The 17,828-nt window shown below is 38.4% G+C and overlaps 2 protein-coding genes across 2 annotated transcripts in view; one reads left to right on the forward strand and one right to left on the reverse strand.

Annotated features, from left to right (window-relative positions):
* Positions 1–9,276, forward strand: part of ppp1r9ala (protein phosphatase 1 regulatory subunit 9A-like A) — a 28,190-nt gene extending 18,914 nt beyond the window's left edge. Inside the window, 10 exon segments of the mRNA XM_042001948.1 lie at positions 990–1,141; positions 2,606–2,930; positions 3,007–3,064; positions 3,151–3,187; positions 3,189–3,223; positions 3,455–3,656; positions 4,830–4,874; positions 6,324–6,440; positions 7,389–7,577; positions 7,901–9,276. Of these exon segments, the coding sequence (XP_041857882.1) occupies positions 990–1,141; positions 2,606–2,930; positions 3,007–3,064; positions 3,151–3,187; positions 3,189–3,223; positions 3,455–3,656; positions 4,830–4,874; positions 6,324–6,440; positions 7,389–7,577; positions 7,901–8,059 (1,319 nt within the window). The 3' untranslated portion in view covers positions 8,060–9,276.
* Positions 9,277–9,639: 363 nt separating this feature from the next.
* Positions 9,640–17,765, reverse strand: pdk1 (pyruvate dehydrogenase kinase, isozyme 1). The gene is made up of 11 exons (XM_042001953.1): positions 17,309–17,765; positions 16,169–16,310; positions 16,014–16,085; positions 15,737–15,921; positions 13,492–13,587; positions 13,286–13,363; positions 13,080–13,156; positions 12,902–13,000; positions 12,676–12,786; positions 10,777–10,890; positions 9,640–10,687 (listed from the first exon to the last, which is right to left on the reverse strand). The coding sequence occupies exons 1-11, from the start codon at positions 17,415–17,417 to the stop codon at positions 10,547–10,549; spliced, it is 1,224 nt and encodes a 407-aa protein (XP_041857887.1). The 5' UTR covers positions 17,418–17,765; the 3' UTR covers positions 9,640–10,546.
* Positions 17,766–17,828: the final 63 nt, after the last annotated feature.

Consider the following 17,828-nt stretch of genomic DNA (forward strand, 5'->3'; position numbering starts at 1 on the left):
AGTGAATAAGGTGTTGCTAATCAGTTAAGGGATTTGAAATTGGCTATTAAAACATTACCATCAGCCCTTTAGAGAACAAGAAGCCAGTGGAGAAAGGAAGTACAGTGATGTGGTCTCACTTCCCTTGTAAGGAGGCAATACTTGCATAATGGACAGACAGATATTCTTGCATGGATGACTGCTCTATAACCACATGCAAAGATACAATTATCAAAAAAATATATTATTAAAGCATGCAGCTCCATCTCTAAATCTTAATGGAGGAGATAGGCCTTCCCTTTGACTATAAACCCGAAAGAAGCTATACAAAACAACTTAGAAAACTTGTTTATCAAATTTAAAAACAATGTGGAAATATATATATATATACATATATATAAAAACTGTTAGCCATATTCAGGAGTTAGAGTGGATACTAAATTGATAGTAAAGTAGCGGACTCTATACAATATATGGCATGACTTTATTCATAATGAGCAAAAATCAAAGCTGCTGATGCCTCAAATATGTATAAGCAGTTCCTGGACATAGCCTATAAAACAGCTCTGCATTTGAGTCATGACTGTTCACGGAATTTTTGTTTTAGCACTGCAGCTTGAAGAATATTCTGTGGCAATTACTATTTATAATTTGGAATTCAAATCTTCTGACAAAGTTAATATAACATTATTGCGTGTTAACAGTTTTTAATGTAACAGGTTTAAAATGTCTAGATATGTGGATTCAACAATGTCAGATAAGCTTTGTAAAATTACGAACTATCAAAATTTAAGTCTAAAACAGTCTGGTATTTTGAAACTGGAAATTAATAGAAATTCTGATTTCAGCACAGTAAGACTGTAGTGCTGTTTTACTTTTGTCTAGTTAATGTGTGATTTTACACTCTGCTTTGGTAAGCAAAGTTTGCAGTTTTAAAGAACGGAAAAAAGTTCTCACGGGCATAACCAGTGTCTGGAAATTTTACATCTTCATTTTGTTATCTGTTGTAGAGCAAGATTGGAATGAGTTGGTACCTAAAACAAAGCGTTTGGACACCAGTGCCCACAGAGCGAAGGGCCAGCTGGCCCAGAAAGCCAAACGCCAGCCTCCATCCCGGAACAAACTGAAAGAGAGCCTTGCTGTGACTAAAAGTCACTCACAGGTATGCCAAGAGCAGATTTGCTGCACCCGAAAGAAAGACAGAAAGAAAGGAAAAAAAAACAACAGGTTTTTCCTGCATTCACAATCACACTGCCAACTCAAAATGTATCAGTTTAAGAAAGACAAGACCACAAGGTCGGGTTGTCACAATGCCAAAATTTCAAACTCGATACTAAGGATGGTGCTCAATACTATTTTCGATACTATAATATGGAAGGGAACAAAAAAAAAAAACTATCCACCAACAACAAAAAAAAAAATATATTTACAAATACAAGAAAAGACAAAAACATTGTAAAATAAAGGCATTTTAAAGATCTATTAGCTCACTGCAAAGATTCAGTCTTAGATTGTTTGATTGTAGTGAAAAAAATTAAGTGTACTCATAAGAGTCCTTTTTTTCACAATATTTGAGAACAGATCAAGTGAATGATAAAAGCAAACAAGTTAAGTGGCAGCTCAGAGTCTGAGCATAGCACAGAGGTGAACGTCTTTGGCTCTGACTGCAGCTGGGAGCCCGGACTGCTTCTGCATAGGATAAGGGCCTCTTGTGAGTGCTTTTGGACTGAGGATGGGCCTGTGGCTGCACTCGCATTGAGAAAAGTAAAGGACACATGCTTTCGTGTTAGTATCCAAAAGTCTTCAATAACACAAGAAAAGTCACTAGTTGCTTTTTTTTTTTTTTTTTTTTTTAATAGTCGCTAGAGAGGTCTGAAAATTTACTTAGTATATTGACAAACTTCTTGTTGTGTTTTTTGGCAATTTGGTGTATGGTGATTTTTTATTTTTTTTATTTTTTTATAAACTCTATCACATGGTAACTGCAAATTATGAGTAAATCAGTCACAGTGAAAGTAGAATTATATTCAAGATTTAAACAACTTTATTTATTCCTAAAGGGAAATTCAGTTTACAGTCTACCAGACGAGTAACATTATAAACAATCACAAACACAAACATTCAGGCACTCTGTCAGTGGCAGTCATTGACCACATAAAAACAAACAAAAAATGCTACAAACAGACAAGTCGCCATGGAGAATGAAGAAATCAATAAAACAATAAGTACAGTGCTGCGCCATGTCTACTTGCTGCAATCAGCAGCGATAAGAAGTGTGATGGCAAAAAGAATAAAAGAACTTGCGTATCTGTGTTTTCCTAGGGGGCACGGTAGTCCTTTTTTTTCTTTTTTTTTTGGGGGGGGGGGGACACAGAGAAAACCAAGGTCAGTCATCTGGACTCCTGTGATCTTGGAGCTGATATATGTAGTGAATGAGGCTGCCATTTGCAACACTGTCATTCTCTCAACACAACAGAAGACAGCCTTACATTTTTTTCTTTATAGTACAATAGCACAATATTATAACATTGAAATCAGTCTTCTAGCAGAGCTCGTTGTTACATAAATAGCTTTTATCCCATCTTCCTTGTATTGTCCTTGTAAATAATTAGCTTGGTCCCAGCAGGAAACTGAAGAAGAGGACGAGCAGGAGGAACAGGAATCTGTCAGGAGGCGGAGGTCTATCCAGGAAAGCTTGTCCCTCCCAGTCCCTACTTGCTATCCAGAGAATGAACAGAAAGATGATCCAGGGGAGACTAGAGGTGTTTCTAGAACTAAGGCAGAGGTTTCCAGTAGCCCATCTTTGTCACCATCACAAGGAGAAAGTGTTGAAAACAGCGGTAGTCCTCCTTTGTCCCCTTCAAAACACAGTTCCTCTCCACATTCTCCCTCTGCTTTAATGCGGAGTGTCAAGAAGAGGGAGTCCAAAGGCAAGGGAAAAGAGCTCAAAGGTAGTCAAGAGCCACATATGATGTTCGGTGTAGAAAGCGGTCATTGCTGAGACTGATAATTACCATTTCATTGCAGAGGAGTTAAGTGAAGCTTCTTCAGCTGGAAAACCTAAAAGACGATTTCCAGACTTTGGGTAATTGTCCAAGTTATCACAGATTAATAGCATCAAATTTTTTGTTGCTTTTGTCACTAACTAAATATTATTTCTAATCAAAACAGGGGCCTCCGAAAGTCAGGAGGAAAAGGCAAAAAAACATGACAAGGAGGCAATGAGAGCGTCTTTAGACAGCAGGTATTTTGAGGCTTATATTACAGGATTTAACTTATCAAATTTAGTGCTGTAAATATTACTGGTATTAATGTGCTTCAGATATAAATGGAAAAGCTATATTAGAGTTTTACTGAAAACTGTCATTGCCACAATTATGATGTGAACATAAATTATAGTTTTTATCATTTTTGATGCCAGATCTTAAACTAGTCTGAATCTACAATTGTATTGTCCTACTTTTCTAATGGCCAGAGGATCTGCTGAGTTACTAGAGGAATCTGGAGGTAACCTGTCTCCTGCAGACTCAATGTCCTCCATCCCTACCTGTATGCCGTTCTCCTGGTTTGGAGACAAAGAGAGGGATAGAGACAGAGAGCCTTCCTCTTCCAGCAGTAGCCTGCCTTACACAGCAAATGAGACTGGTAGTGAACAAAGCCAAGATCGCAAAAATAAGGTATGAAAATTTTTTGTTTGTTTTTTTTTTTTTGTTTGTTTTTTTTTGGGTTGGTTGGTGTATTTCATTAGAAGATTTTCAAGATGTTCAAGATTTTACACCACACAAATTTGCTAATTGACAAATTTGCCACAAACTGAATCGCTTTCGGTCTTGATGAATTTTTCAGCTCTTAAAATTTTGATGAAACAAATTCCAAGTCTGCCTGGCCTGAACTTTTTAGAATAGAGTTGTAAAGTTGTTAGGGGAAAAAACTGGTAGCTTTGAATAATGCAATATTGTCACATAGCCAGGTTAAAAGTTTTACAATGCATGTGTGTGTGTGTGTGTGGAGGAGCTGTCTGAACCCTGCCAGCAGATGAGAGAACAGAAACTGTGTGACCAGAAATTCCACCAGAATTTATTTATTTTTAACACCAAAAAATTTGCAAACTTTAGAAAAAACTCCTCTAGTTCATGACTTTTCCTGGTATATCTCCTGTTTATATTCTTCATCTAGCAATGCTTCCTTTCATAAATGTAGCCTTTTAAACAGCGTTCTTCCCAGCAAACAAAATCACACACTTCCTTCTGAAACTGTACAGTAATTGTTGGAGCTGTGTGTTGGTGTGGTGGTGCATGGTAAGTAAATAGTATGGGGATTTTTTTGTGTCCTTGTAACCTGCTATTTATTGTCAAGTGCCATTGCAGTAAAGAACACTACTGAGCATTAGAAGATTGAAATATACACTGAAGTTAAAGAAAGACTGAAAAGCTCCTTTATCAATAAAGAATATTAAATGTGGAGAAAAAACTGACATGACTATTGGAAGACCAACAACACTCCATCTTAATTACACAAATCACATGTGCATGTATGGGATGCCACTTCAGAGTGTACAGGAGAGTAGCGTAATAAGATTAGCTCTGTATCTGTAGCTCTATGGCCAAGTTCGCAAGAGGTGATACAGAAAATGCACCCAACCACAAGCCTGCCTGTCATGCAGGTTTTCATGGGTTGCTGTTTCCACAATATTGTTTAATGACTTCAAGACATTGGCTGAACTTAGAACCATGGATTATCAAGAAATGGCTTTCTTGGTCCTTGGTACTTGGTTCTGTTGCTGTGTGATTTATTTTCAGTGCTTTGCTTCCTGATGATTTTCACTAAACCATGTTTTTGTTTTTAAACAGACAAATCTTTCCTGGTCTTCTTTTTTCAGTCGTTCATTAGATTTGGTACAGTATATACGCTTTTGTTCCGCATTTGATTTTAGATGACACAGTAGAGCATTACTAACAAACCTAGTTCTGGATTTGTAATTTCTCACTTGCGATGCAACCTGTGAATGAGTCACTTTTTTTTTTAGTGGGTATGTGGTAGTGTTCAAGAATCTAAAGCATCGTTTCCACCAACAGGTGGAGGTCGGGCCGGGATAGTTAGGGTGTGGATATGGTTTGTAAACTGTAATCTCGTTGCGTTTCCACAGCTAACCGTAACCTTACTTGAGAGGCTGAGTATCAGCCAGATAGCGATTCCTTCCCTTAAGCTACATACTAGCATGACGCTGTCATAAAGCTTTCCATAAAGTAGAACCAAAACACAACTCAGAAACAAAGGAGGAGAATGGCGGTCATCCAGCAGTTTGTCTTCTTTATTTTTGGCGGTGCTTCGTGACGCCATTTTAAACAGAGATTTAATCAACAAAAATAAAATCTGTTGCTCTAAACAAGGAGCCATTCCTGCTTTGTTTTTATGCCAGGTCACACGGGAAGTGACCTTTTTTTTTTTTTTTTTCCCAACCAATCAACAGATTGCAGTGTGTCAAACGCCACCCTGTTGGGTCAGATCGGTTAATTTGGTACCCCAACGAAAGGGCCCCAAAAAAGTAGGTTGGGTCGGATATTAGGATACCCTTCCCAGTTTTCATGTGTGGAAACGCGAAAAAATGCTTCCCGTCCCAGTCTGCCCCACACCCATTGGTGGAAACAGGGCTTAATTATACCTCCTTTTGTCCCAGACACTGAGAAAGCCTGCAAGCTTATTTTAGAAAAAAAATACTGTAGTTTTTAGGGCATTTGTGGCCAGAGTTTTGTATTTAATCTGAACTCTAACACTGCTGTTTTCTAACCAACCGTCTGTGTACTACCTGTTCATCATGTGAGTCTTACATCCCATTAAAACCAAACGGCACTAAGGTCACACAACAACTTACTGGTCTGTTTGTCATTTTAACTTGGAGACATTACAAGTAAAACCATATAAACTTTTAATGGAAAAGTTAATGCTGCATCTACTTAAGTGAAAACATTACCCCATACCTGAATTTTGTGTGAATTACCACTGTTAGCTTCTGTAGTCCTGAAGGCAATGATGTAGTTTTGGTGGTGGACTGGTCTTAGTTTGTATAATCTTGAACATAGTGCGGCACAGTAGATGATCTTCCTCCTTCTTTTCACTTGTTAAGGATTAAAATCATTGCTCATAATCAATAACCTGGACTGCTTCTAAATTAATTAGATTGTCAGCATAATTCTAGTCCTAATGGAAACGTACTGATAACATACAAATATAACAAATAACCCTCATATTGTTATATTTGTCTACTTCTTGTAGTATATAAGAAAAACTGTTGTTTGGTGATGTGTTACTTTAGTAAATGCGTTCCTTGTTTCCACTTGTTCCAGAGTTTTTCAGTCATAGATGATTCTAACCCTGCCAGTCCCAGTTCAGAGATCTCTGGGTTAGTTGCTGAACCCAATCTGTCTGGGCGCTCACACACTTTAATCTTCTCTTCCTGTGAGGTGAGTGCTCTCCTTGTTGCACAGTCACAAAAGCTGTGTGGGACGCCTTGATGCAACTGAAAGGGGACATTCTCAAGCATGCTCTTTGAGCCTCCCCCTTTCATAGCAGAGATTAAATCATGAATAGAGAGAGAATATCAGAAAGCAGCATGTTTGTGTGTTACAGCCATTTGTTTTGTCTTCCTTAGTCTTGTTGCTTAGGTTTGTTTTGTTTTGTCAGCTGTGATGTTGATGATGTATAGTTTAGCTTCTGTTTGCTTGGTGATGAGCCACCTTCTATTTTACTCTAAAATTAGTCCATTTTTGTTTGCCTCAACATGAATATATGTTATATTACATGTTTTATATGCATTTTTATCTGCTGTCTTTGCACGCTTGTCTATGTGCCAGCTTGGGAATGTGTATCAGCAGCAATTGTACTAAATGTTCTTTGTATGGCATAGTTGCCTTTTTTGTTCTTTTGCTTAGGCAGCCAGCTAAAACAGCTTTTAAAACATTTCCTTCTTCATAGAGTTAAAATTTCACTCAAAACATTTCACATATCCTAAGCAGTTTTAATACAGTTAGCCTGTGTCACAGTACCTGTCACCTGTCTGCACATTATTAGCACTGATCAACACTGACACACAGTTGTAGTATCATATGGACACCGAACGTTTGAATGCATAAATTCTGAGTCTTTGGAGCATTTTTGGACCAACCTTTGGAATCATGTTCCTATCATTTTTTGCACATGCCATATAAAAAATATTCTTAAGCACAACATACAACTCAGTAAGTACTAAAAGCCACTAGGTGCTCTAACATTTCATTCTGGATTGATCATATCAGAAAAATGCATTTCAATACACTTAAAATCAGTAAACAGAGGGTCTCTTACATCATCACTGTAACTAACTAAAGCAACATTATTTTTATATGAGTCTGTAATGTCTGTTTTCTGTCTAGACTTTAGATGATGACCCAGCAACCACAGGAAAAGAATATCAGTGGCAGAACAGGCCAGTTTCTGAGTGGACCAATCAGCAGGTCTGTCACTGGTTAATGGGTATGAACATGGACCAATACACACCTGAATTCACAGCCAAGGGAGTGGATGGCGAGCAGCTCCTGCTCCTGGACAGTGACAAGTTGAAGGTAAAACATATGAACTTGTAAATGATGAATCATTGTGGTGCAGTAATGGTGTATTTGGAGTTATAAAACCTGTCTGTAACTGCAAAAACAACAGTAAGCCTGTTATTGCCACCTTGTGGCCAGATGTTTTCTTTTTTTCTTTCCAAACTAAAGTTTCATTCTTTGGGTTGTGGGTGTGGAAAGGCATGTGATTAGGATGTCAAGGAAAGTAGATTACATTTTAGAAAATGAAGCTGAGATGAAACAATAAAAGATTATATATTTGTTTGATTTGTTTACTTATACTGTGACATAACAAACCAGTACATTTTTTTTCACTTCAGGCACTTGGTGTATCAAGTCAAAGTCACCGTTCAGCAATAAAGAAGAAGCTGAAAGATATGCGGAAGGCCCAGGAGAAGCTGGAGAAACAGCGAGAGAAAAAAGAGAAAGAAGGTCGACGCAGTGGGAGACTGCCCGTCACAACCGACTCCGTCTGCTGAGGTATCGGCTCTGTACTTTCAATTAAGGCATCCCATAGAGTTCATCACCACACAGGACTCTGAGAAACATTATTGCAACCTGGTTTCATGGTGTTCGTTTCAGGAGGTTGCACTTTCTCCTTAAACCTGCTGGTCAGCTGGGACCTCCTCGTGCAGCTTGTCTCATGATGCGTTCAGCTTCTTTTTATAGTCCAAAGACAATTTTTAAATTGGCCATAGGTCTGAATTTGAACATGAATGATTTTTCCATCTCTGTTGGACTGGCTCCCTTTCCAGTTTGATCTGGGATTAGTTCCTGTGCCCCTCCACGGGTTAAACTTTGTACAGTTGATGAATTGACTGTTGTCTCACATTGCTGATGTCGAAGACTGCAGAATATGTCTGTCTGATTTATGTTCACGTTGTAATTTTTTTTTATTTCAAAACATTAACTTAGCTTGAACCATTTTAACTAAAATGGGGAATGTAAAATTAGGTATGGGAACAAAATGAATATTCTAACATAATTGCCACTAAAAAGCTAGAAGCTATGATCATGAAAGTCTGTATTCAGATATATTTTAGTTCTTGCAGATTATGCACATATTTACTTATGGAAGTCAAATGTATACTGCCTTTTTTTTTTTTTTTACATTTTATATTTTTTGCTGAAATATGCCTGATTCCCTGTTCAGCTCTTTGCAGGAAGTTACTGTACAGTTCAGAATAAAAGCACTATATTTGTCTTTTAATCTTCAATGGGCAACAGGTTTTAAATGTATAAATAAGTTTTATACATGTGCCTGCTAACTATCTTTTTTTTTTAATTCCATTTATTTTATACTATCTAAATTTTTCTACTAAGTAGAATAGCTAGGCCATTGATTCTTGCTAAAAGGGCAACAAGTAGGGACCAGGTGACCGCAGCTGCGCTGTCGCCTACTCAAACTATCGCTGAGATGGTACCACGATGCGCTACTTAAATACACTAGCATGTGTACCTCGCTGGTCCTTTTGAAGGTAGGATGAGCATATGACAAGGTCTTGTGTGTTGGGAGCTGTGTCATGTATGAATGGGAACTGAACATTGAAAGTTCACGACCAAACTGAAATTATTTCTTTCTTAAGCATGTTCTGTACACAATATGACATGTAGGACCGCTAGAAAACTTTTCTGAATCGCAAGTATACAAGTAATTCTTGGTACAAACAGCATCAATAAACTAATTTTCCCCTAACATGGCTTGTGTTGTTTCCTCGTCGCCGCTCCTCCATTTAGTACATCAGTTTAACAGACCTGACTCAACACTGACCACAATTAGATGGAGTTAACATATTTTTGCAGAATGTGCAGTTATTAAAGATCAGTTCATGTTCTGTCAAGAATAAACACTTTCATTCAAAATAATTTATTCAAGCATTTGCTTCAATAGGGCATCATGTTGGACACACACACCAATTTTAATGCCCTAAAACAGTGTACTGGAGCTGCAGGTAAACCAAACAGGGCAGAAATCTGTCATAAAGACTAACAAATAGTTTTTATATTTGTTTTTGTTCCCCCTCAACACCATTTGCATAGAGCTTTTACACTACATAACCCCGTTAGATGTTTATTAAAAATGATCCACTCAGTTAAGTGCTTATAGTGCAACAATGGAAATGATGAACTCAAGCTTCAACTGTATGAGTCATAAATACAACCACAGGACCCAATAATGACAGACTTGGTTATAGGTGACTGAGTCTTGTTTGCAATTGAACAAAAACCAGTAACATTGACACAATAAAATGGCAGTTTGTTTTTCTGTCAGCTGTAACAGATTCTAGTTAATCCACTTTTATCGCATGCTAAAATTAATAGTGCAATAGTGTTTTTTCTTTTTTTTCTAACAGTGAATACTTATTTGATCACATCACAGAAGCAGGAGAAAGAATCTCTTCATACTAGCAGCTTATTTTTAGCTTAATAAAATCTGTAAACAGCAGCGCGAACTCAAACCAAACTCTAAAGATAATTTGACATTGACACGGTTCACACTTTAGTTCCCTAATGCCATAAATCATAGTTCTTCCCTCTGGTACAACCCACAAGAGTTAATGAAACTCTGTTCTCAAAGCATCAAAAAAATAATAGTTCAAACTAAAATCCTGAACATTTTGACTTGGAGAAAATACACTATGGAACAACAGTACTTTGTCCACCCGACAGGACTAACTGCTGGTCAATATGGGCACCAGCCTTATAACTCCAGTACTGCTTAGCTTACACTCTGATGTGTGTGTGGAAACCTGGTCGTGATTACTTGTGGTTGTTAATATTGATGGTATCTGTGGCTTCTTATAAAACTATATTATATGACACTAAAACTTTCTCCTGTCATTCCTTTTTCACTCGAGTTGTCTTTATAAACAAATCAGTTCCAGTGGCATCACGCAAATACACACACGTCTTTGTACTTATTTACAATACCTTCTCTTGCACACTGCTACAGAAACAATTTGGTTTCAGAAACTACGAAAAGTTGTCATGTCCTTTGGCTCTTTGCTTGGGACACACCAGTCATCAGCCTCATGGATGGTCTTGTAGTGTTTCCAGACTGACTTGTTGTACACTGGAAGTCTCTCAATTGACTCTGTGGACAGTGCCTGAAGTACGATTAAGAGAAGAAATCGTTGATGCAGCCTTATTTTTTGCAGGACAAACACCAACAGTGCTGCTATGAATCTTAACTCACCCGGATGTAGATCACAGCATCAGTTCCATAACCCTCCAGCGAGTACAGCTTCAGGTCACCCTGGAAGTATCGAGCATAGAGTCGAGAGATGGGCAGTCCATACCCGTAACCAGCCTGAGGGGGTGGAGACACCAGTTTATATAAAGTTTCAACTCAACAGAGTACGATAAATGACAGATCTAATGACAAATAAGTCCTGCAGGATTTCAATCAGTTGAACTTCATCTATGGCAGCTGAGGAAGACTGATGTGGTGGAAACATCTGGAAAGTCAGCAAGTATATGTTCTGATTTTTGTTTGATTCTACAGTAGTTTAGACTTTTTCCAGCAAAAGTTGATGAATTATCACCGACCTGCTGCACACTGATGTGCTTAAAAAGGTTTAACAAAAGTTTCTTTTATTTAGGCCTGAGCAGCAAAGGTGGATGCAAGTGTTTCTTTTTCTCCTCCTCTGCTATTCTTCCAGTAAATGAATTGCTTTTTTAAACATTTCCATTATCAAAATCGTGAGGCGTTGATGTGGCGGCCCCTCAAAATTTGATATTTCGTAATGAAACAGGAAGTTGTTATAACTTCCATGTACAACCAGCTTTCTGCTAAATCACTCATGTTTGATGTCAGTCTCAATGAATGATGTCTAGATTTTGTCAAGCCAAAGCTCAGCCCCCTGCTAGGGCAATTACTATTGTTTACTATTGGGTTTATAACTCTAAGTCGGTTTCCTGCTGGCACAACAGTGCCACTTACTGGTTACATTAAGTATTTTCTAGTATTCTGTGCTGTCCTACTTTTCAATGATTTTTCCAATATACTTGAAACTTTGTCAGATCGTACATTCATCTTTCCCCAAACATAAAAAAAAATATTATTTTTTTTTCACCAAATCTATCCATGATGATGAAATCTGAGGTAATGCCAAAAAAAAACTAAAATAGTCTTCTTTTTTTTTTGGCAGCACAGTCCCAGAGATGCTTGGATTTTGATGAAAGTGTGCATACATGTAGAGCACACCGAAGCAGAAAAAAAAGTTCCTGAAAGCATAGACTAAAATGTACAGGAAGTACCCTGTTTTTGCCCTTTATTTTGACAATTTATTTGATCAGACTTCACCTACAGAATTCATCATATGACCATGAAAATTGGTCAGCTCACTTCTTACACCTGTGTGCTTAAAAGTTATGAAAAGTGTCAGTTTTGGTTAATACAGCCCCTTGAATTTTAATGTTTCACCATTAAAAATCTAATTGATATAATTCTAACATAGAAACACCCAATCTACACCAAATTCCAGTTATGGTCAGAACACTAAAGTCATGTGGGAATAACAGTTATCAAAAAAATTTTCAAAAGACATGTCAAAGTTTGTTTCTCCATCAAGCATCGTATTCATTAACTCTTTTATACAATACCCAATCTGCACCACACTGAACATGCTGAAATCCTGAATGTCAGTGCCATAGCCCCGCCCCCTGGTGACAGGAAGTTACTCACTTTAAAGCCTACATGACCTGCATTACATGGAAGATTATTACTATACTGCCTCAATCCACTCACGCAAGATTCCTAACATGTTATAATGGCTTTCACACAAACTTTGTAGCTGCGTTGACTATGGTAGAAATGTTGCATCCCACTGTACAAGTACAGGTATGGCTGCAGATGAGAGATCACATGGTGGCACGGAAGTTGCCAGGGAACGTGGTCACTGCATGGTCTATACAGTATACTGAACAGAGTTAATTAAAAACTTCCAGTTACAGCTGCAGGGGTTTTACTTGAAGCAAAAGCATCTCATTACTTCTCATGTGATATAAGAGGCAGCTCAAGTAGGACTGAGTTATTTCAAGAATTTGAACAAAGCAGGAAGAGTTTCACTTTTCACATTCAGACGTCACTAACCAGAGGAGCAGCGCGCGAACCGTCGATGCTAGGCCGTGGAGCTGTGGAGTACGTGTAGGTAAACAGCCTCTCGATCTTACGCAGTGGCACACCGCCACCACGATCACTCACCTTACAAAGAAAAAAAAACTGTATGAACACATCCTCAGCAAAAAAAAAAAAGAAAAAAAGCCACAAATCTCAACCATCTTAAAAGCAGTGACGTTGAGGTGCAGCACACACTTACTTTGACTGTGAGATCTTCAGTTCCCAGAGCAATCTGTGCATGCACAGGTGGATACTCCATCGAATCTCCATATAACTCCATGGTGGCCCGCATGGCGTTCTGCAACATAATTATAACAGAAGGACACAGTTTTGCAGGAACTGTGAGGGCGACTGAAAGGCCAACACAGGAATCTCACCTTAAATAGTTCAAACACCATGTGATACAAATGAGATGGAACATAGACCACAGTGACAGGGTTTTCTGGCTCTTTGGCTGTTGGGACAAACAGATGGTTACACATTAGATATCTTTGAACTGGGCCATTCATACAGATTTATTCATTAATAATGTTTTAAGAGAATCTGTCTGCATGCATTTTGCTCTAACATCCCAACAATTTACCATTGAATTCCTCCAGTACCAGCTCAGGAGAGTTCATGTAATACCGGTCACAAAGGTTTCTTGCATTTTCATAGGCGTCTGCAACAAAGTGCTTTGTTTTAATTTCAGTACATGATAGTATATTGAAAACATGAACAACAAAGTCTGAAACTGCCCTGGCACCTTCCTCATAGAACAACCGAGTCTTAAAAAAAGATCAGCCTTACCTTTGATAACCTCACTGACACAACAGTGTGGATCAATACTGCCGATCTGTTTAGGGTGTGCAGGATTCACCTTGACCTTCCCACCAAACAGGAGAGCTGAAGGCATGAGTGTGAAGTGTTTATTATTAGGAAGGAAAATATCCTCAAATATAAGAAATCTTTAGAAAGTTCAAATGTCTCCCAGTTCAGGTCTAAGTTAAAGATGTATAACTAATTATCAGCCACTCATCTGTTACAGCACACAAAAGGAATTTGACCAGACACCTAGGCCTGTCACGATAACAAATTTAGCTGTACGATAAATTTTCTCAGAAATTATCGCGATAAACGATAATATTGCGCAAAGCGCTAATGTGTCATTTTGAGACCATTCTCAACTAATATAATAATAATAATGCAAGTACACATTTTCAAAGATCAATAAACTAAATAAATAAAAGCGCCTTTTTCACATAAGCCGGGACGCCAGCCCAAAAGTAATGCAGCCCACTGGGAATCCTCCCAAACCTCTCGATTAGCCGGCATTGCTCTTAATGTGTATTTTGTCAAATACGCTAGTATATAGGCTGACTCTATTTGCGTAATGTGCCTGCGGATTACAGGGGTTATTACGGTAGACCAGGAAGTGGGGGCTTTGTACTGACGTCGTAAGCTAGATGTGTGTGTTCTGCTTACATGTGGGGAGCAGCGAAATGATAAAAGAGGAGGTGCTTGCATCTATTATTTCTCCATTCCACATCTATATTACAGCCAAAACTAACAATCCTCCTGAAATAATAACACACAGCTCTTTGCTTTGTTCATAGTACAAAATCCACACACTCCATGTGGGTTAGAAAAAGTGTGGGAACTGTGAGGCCAGTGGTGTCATCAAATCTAAGTGTGGGTTCCTGGTCGGTGTGGTGGTTTGAGTGCTCATCTTTGAAAAAGATCCTTTCACACCACACAGTTTCACTGACTTGATGTGTTTTGCTGTCTTCACAAGGTCCTCCCAAGGCACAGAACAAATTATGCAACATTATGCAAAGAATCAAGACAGCAACTTTAATCTGTTAATATTTAGTTTCCAGGGGGTTTGTGATAAGTAGTCTGTGGCTTATGTATTACGTTGTTTATTCCCTGTAAAACAGACATGTTGTAACAGTCTCTGGTAGAGATAAAGCAACATGAGCTGAATCTTTCTGCAAAGAACTGCTGATGCATCAAGCTGGAAGACCTTAGATATGAACTAGTGCATGTAGGTTTGTTGTCTCATAAATAAGTCAGTTAACGATATTCCCTAAATATTCAGGTAAAATGTACCTCAGTGTGGACAAGTTTGCAAATTACTCGACCCTCAGATCTGAATTCAGTTACTGTTTTCAACCCACAGTTTCTGAGCTACTCGCGGTTAATTTTCTGTTACTATTGACACTTTTTTTTTCTGTCCCTTTGTTTTTTTTCATATGTTCTGTGCTCATTTTGTTATTACTGGATAACAAGAGAAAGACCGACTGTAACCAGGTGGCTATGTACGTTGCTGTAAGGTCTTGAGAATAAAATAAAATAAAAAAATAAAAAAGGTCTTCATAAGCCTGTCCATGGTATATGCTAAAAAAATTGGGAGCTTTTTCAGAACAATACTGAGTAAATGCTCGAACTCCTGTGGTTTAGCTGTAGCTGTGACCTGTTAGAAAACACAGGCTATTGTCTTATCTATCTTCAGTTCAAATCTGACACAACACAAAAAGATTTAATGTTTTACATGTTTCCTAAAGGTATGTTAAAAAAATTCTTGTTTAATAAAACCTGTGGACCTGACAGAGAGCTCACACAGCACGTGTATATTAAGTGAAAAACCAACAGCTGACCATCATTAAAATGTGGTGCTTTTTTTCCTGATCACAGCAGTTAATAATAAGAGGAAGATGAAGGAGCGGCTCTTTTCCCTAAAGGAACGTTTGCCTACAATCTATCCTCATGTGAATCCAGATAGACTACTGATCTCTTTGTACTTAAACGCTGCAAACTTGAATCAACAACTCACTCATCTGTAGCTGTAGATAAGCTGAATCTTGTTTCAAGCCTTTTGGGTGTGGTCTGTTGATTCTTGGTTTGCAGCAGCAGATATGTTGACAAGCTGAAGACTCCCATTCTGGTAAACAGATTAAGGTGGCGACCAGGTGTCCAGCAAATTTACGCCTCTGATCTCTTTTTTAGGGGCGGATTCTGGCTACTGCTGCAAATGGTAACTAACGCTGCTTACTGTGCTGGTTGAGCAGCATCCTGATGGATATCCTGCTCATGTAGAAACGATCCAGAAAATACTGAACGTTCTGGCTGACGACCGGGTCTGTGCCGTACGTCTCTTTGTACTCCACAACCCCCTGAGCCATGGTGGGTATGACATCATTGTGGCGATTTCGGATTTTTATCACAGCATCTGTGAAACTGATCAAAGCCAAAAAAAAAAAGAAAAAAAAAAAGATTAAAATAAACCACAGAAACAAGGGCTATTTACATTATTAAATATAAAAACTTACTCATATGTAACTTTCTCATCGTCTGCATTTTTGTCTTTGAACTCAAGAATCTCCTGAAAACTTTGCATGTACCTGCACAGAGAAAACAAAAATGATCACTTCCTGATGGCAGGCTGTAGCAGAGGTATAGTTTATGAGAAAAACAACCTGCATACCAGCTCTGGACCAAACTGACTGATGGAGTCCTCAGTAAGTTATCAGGCAACAAGTTGATCTCCTTCATAATGTTGGCCAGCCTCACGGGTAACTCCTGTCTGAGGAAGGCGAAGGATGTTTTCTCACATGCATTTTCTGAACCTGGAGGAAGGAAAAAAGTACAAAAAGTACTTCTGTGTTTTTATTGCCCTGTATTGAACAAACCTGATTCTTTTTCCTATGAATATTTTATCTGTAAAATGTCTCTGTTTTCACTATCCTTGTATTTATAATAATTCACAAGTGAACTGATCCGTAACATCCCCAGCTACTTCTATTGTTCAATTACTAGTTGTCCTTAGGATGAAACTGTTTTTATCCGAATGGAATCGGGTCTGAGGACACTCGGACAAATTACTTCACCCTATAAGGATAAAACAGCCAAATACAAGCTTGTGTGTGCAGTCCAGTGCACCATGCAGTGCCCAGAACTTTACAAAGGCAAGCACGTCTTGACACAGCAGAAACAGCACCCGGTCAAAGCAAGGGGAAAAAGAAGCCATTTAGAACCACCCATGAGACCTCCATCCCCAGGCTGTTTCACCTCTATTTACACATTGTTTCACAAAACCTTAACCCTTAATACAAAGGGAACAACCCAAATGTGGCCTCAGTGAACTTAAAGGAATTAATGCCATAAGAGCTGATTCTCTCTCATCTGGATGGAACTAAGGAGAACTTATAAATTTTAAAGACTCAATATAAAATCTGGTCATGCTGCTTTAACTAGTTTGTTTTTCTATCCACCGCCAGCTAAACTTGATTACATCAAAAGCTGCATCCACACAGAACCCTTGATGAACTATAAATATATGATAAAAGTTGTATAATAAGAACGTGACGTGCCTTTTTTGTTTTTCATTGTTGTTGTTCAGTTAAACTAACTTAACCCACAGAGCACCAGGAACCAGGAACAGAAGAGACACCTTTTCAGTAGTACCCAGTCTGGGATCTGAGCCCTACTTACAAACTAAGGGATGTCAGATAGTTGATGGGTATGATTAAATAGAAAAATAAATAAATGAATAACAGAAGGTTAAGGTTAGGGGCTAATTATTCATGCATTGTGGCTGTCTGTGTTTGTGTGAAGCACCTCTTACCAAAATCCAGAAACTGCTTCATTGAAAGAGGAGAAGGAGAAAATTTGGAATAATAGTCGATGTCCTTTCCTATTGAGACGCTGCTCCTCAAAAACCTTAGAAGCCTCATATTGACGCGTCCTGTATGGGTTCACGTTGATCTGGTGTTTCAAACTGAAATGGTAATTATGAAGGAAGTGGCGTCCACAACAAAACCTCCAGGTCTCTGTTGACTATTCTTAACACTTGCTTCTCGGCTAAACTCAGCAACTTCAAATACACTCGTTGAATAATCAATGTTCTGTCATCTTGCATATGCACAGGATTTTAAGATCCATTTTGTGCATCGTCCTTTACTTCAGGTGGTCCCTACTAAATCCTCCTTACAGGCTGAAAGCCAACAGGCAAAGCGCACTGTGCGTGGCTAGCTAACACAAAGAGTCTTTACTATCAAGAGAATAGACGTACGCATACCTAAATAGGTCTATGACCTTAAATGGCCGTTAGGGTACGTGTTAAAACTTTATTGAACAAAGTGTGT

The sequence above is a fragment of the Melanotaenia boesemani genome, chromosome 12 (assembly GCF_017639745.1).
Source record: "Melanotaenia boesemani isolate fMelBoe1 chromosome 12, fMelBoe1.pri, whole genome shotgun sequence".
Classification (NCBI taxonomy): domain Eukaryota; kingdom Metazoa; phylum Chordata; class Actinopteri; order Atheriniformes; family Melanotaeniidae; genus Melanotaenia; species Melanotaenia boesemani.

Coding starts and splice junctions, on each gene's coding strand:
- pdk1 (XM_042001953.1), bottom strand. CDS start 17,417: ATGAGGCTTCTAAGGTTTTTGAGGAGCAGCGTCTCAATAGGAAAGGAC. Junction 15,922..16,013: donor GATGAGAAAGTTACATATGA/GTAAGTTTTTAT, acceptor GGCTTTGATCAG/TTTCACAGATGCTGTGATAA. Junction 13,157..13,285: donor GGTACTGGAGGAATTCAATG/GTAAATTGTTGG, acceptor TTGTCCCAACAG/CCAAAGAGCCAGAAAACCCT.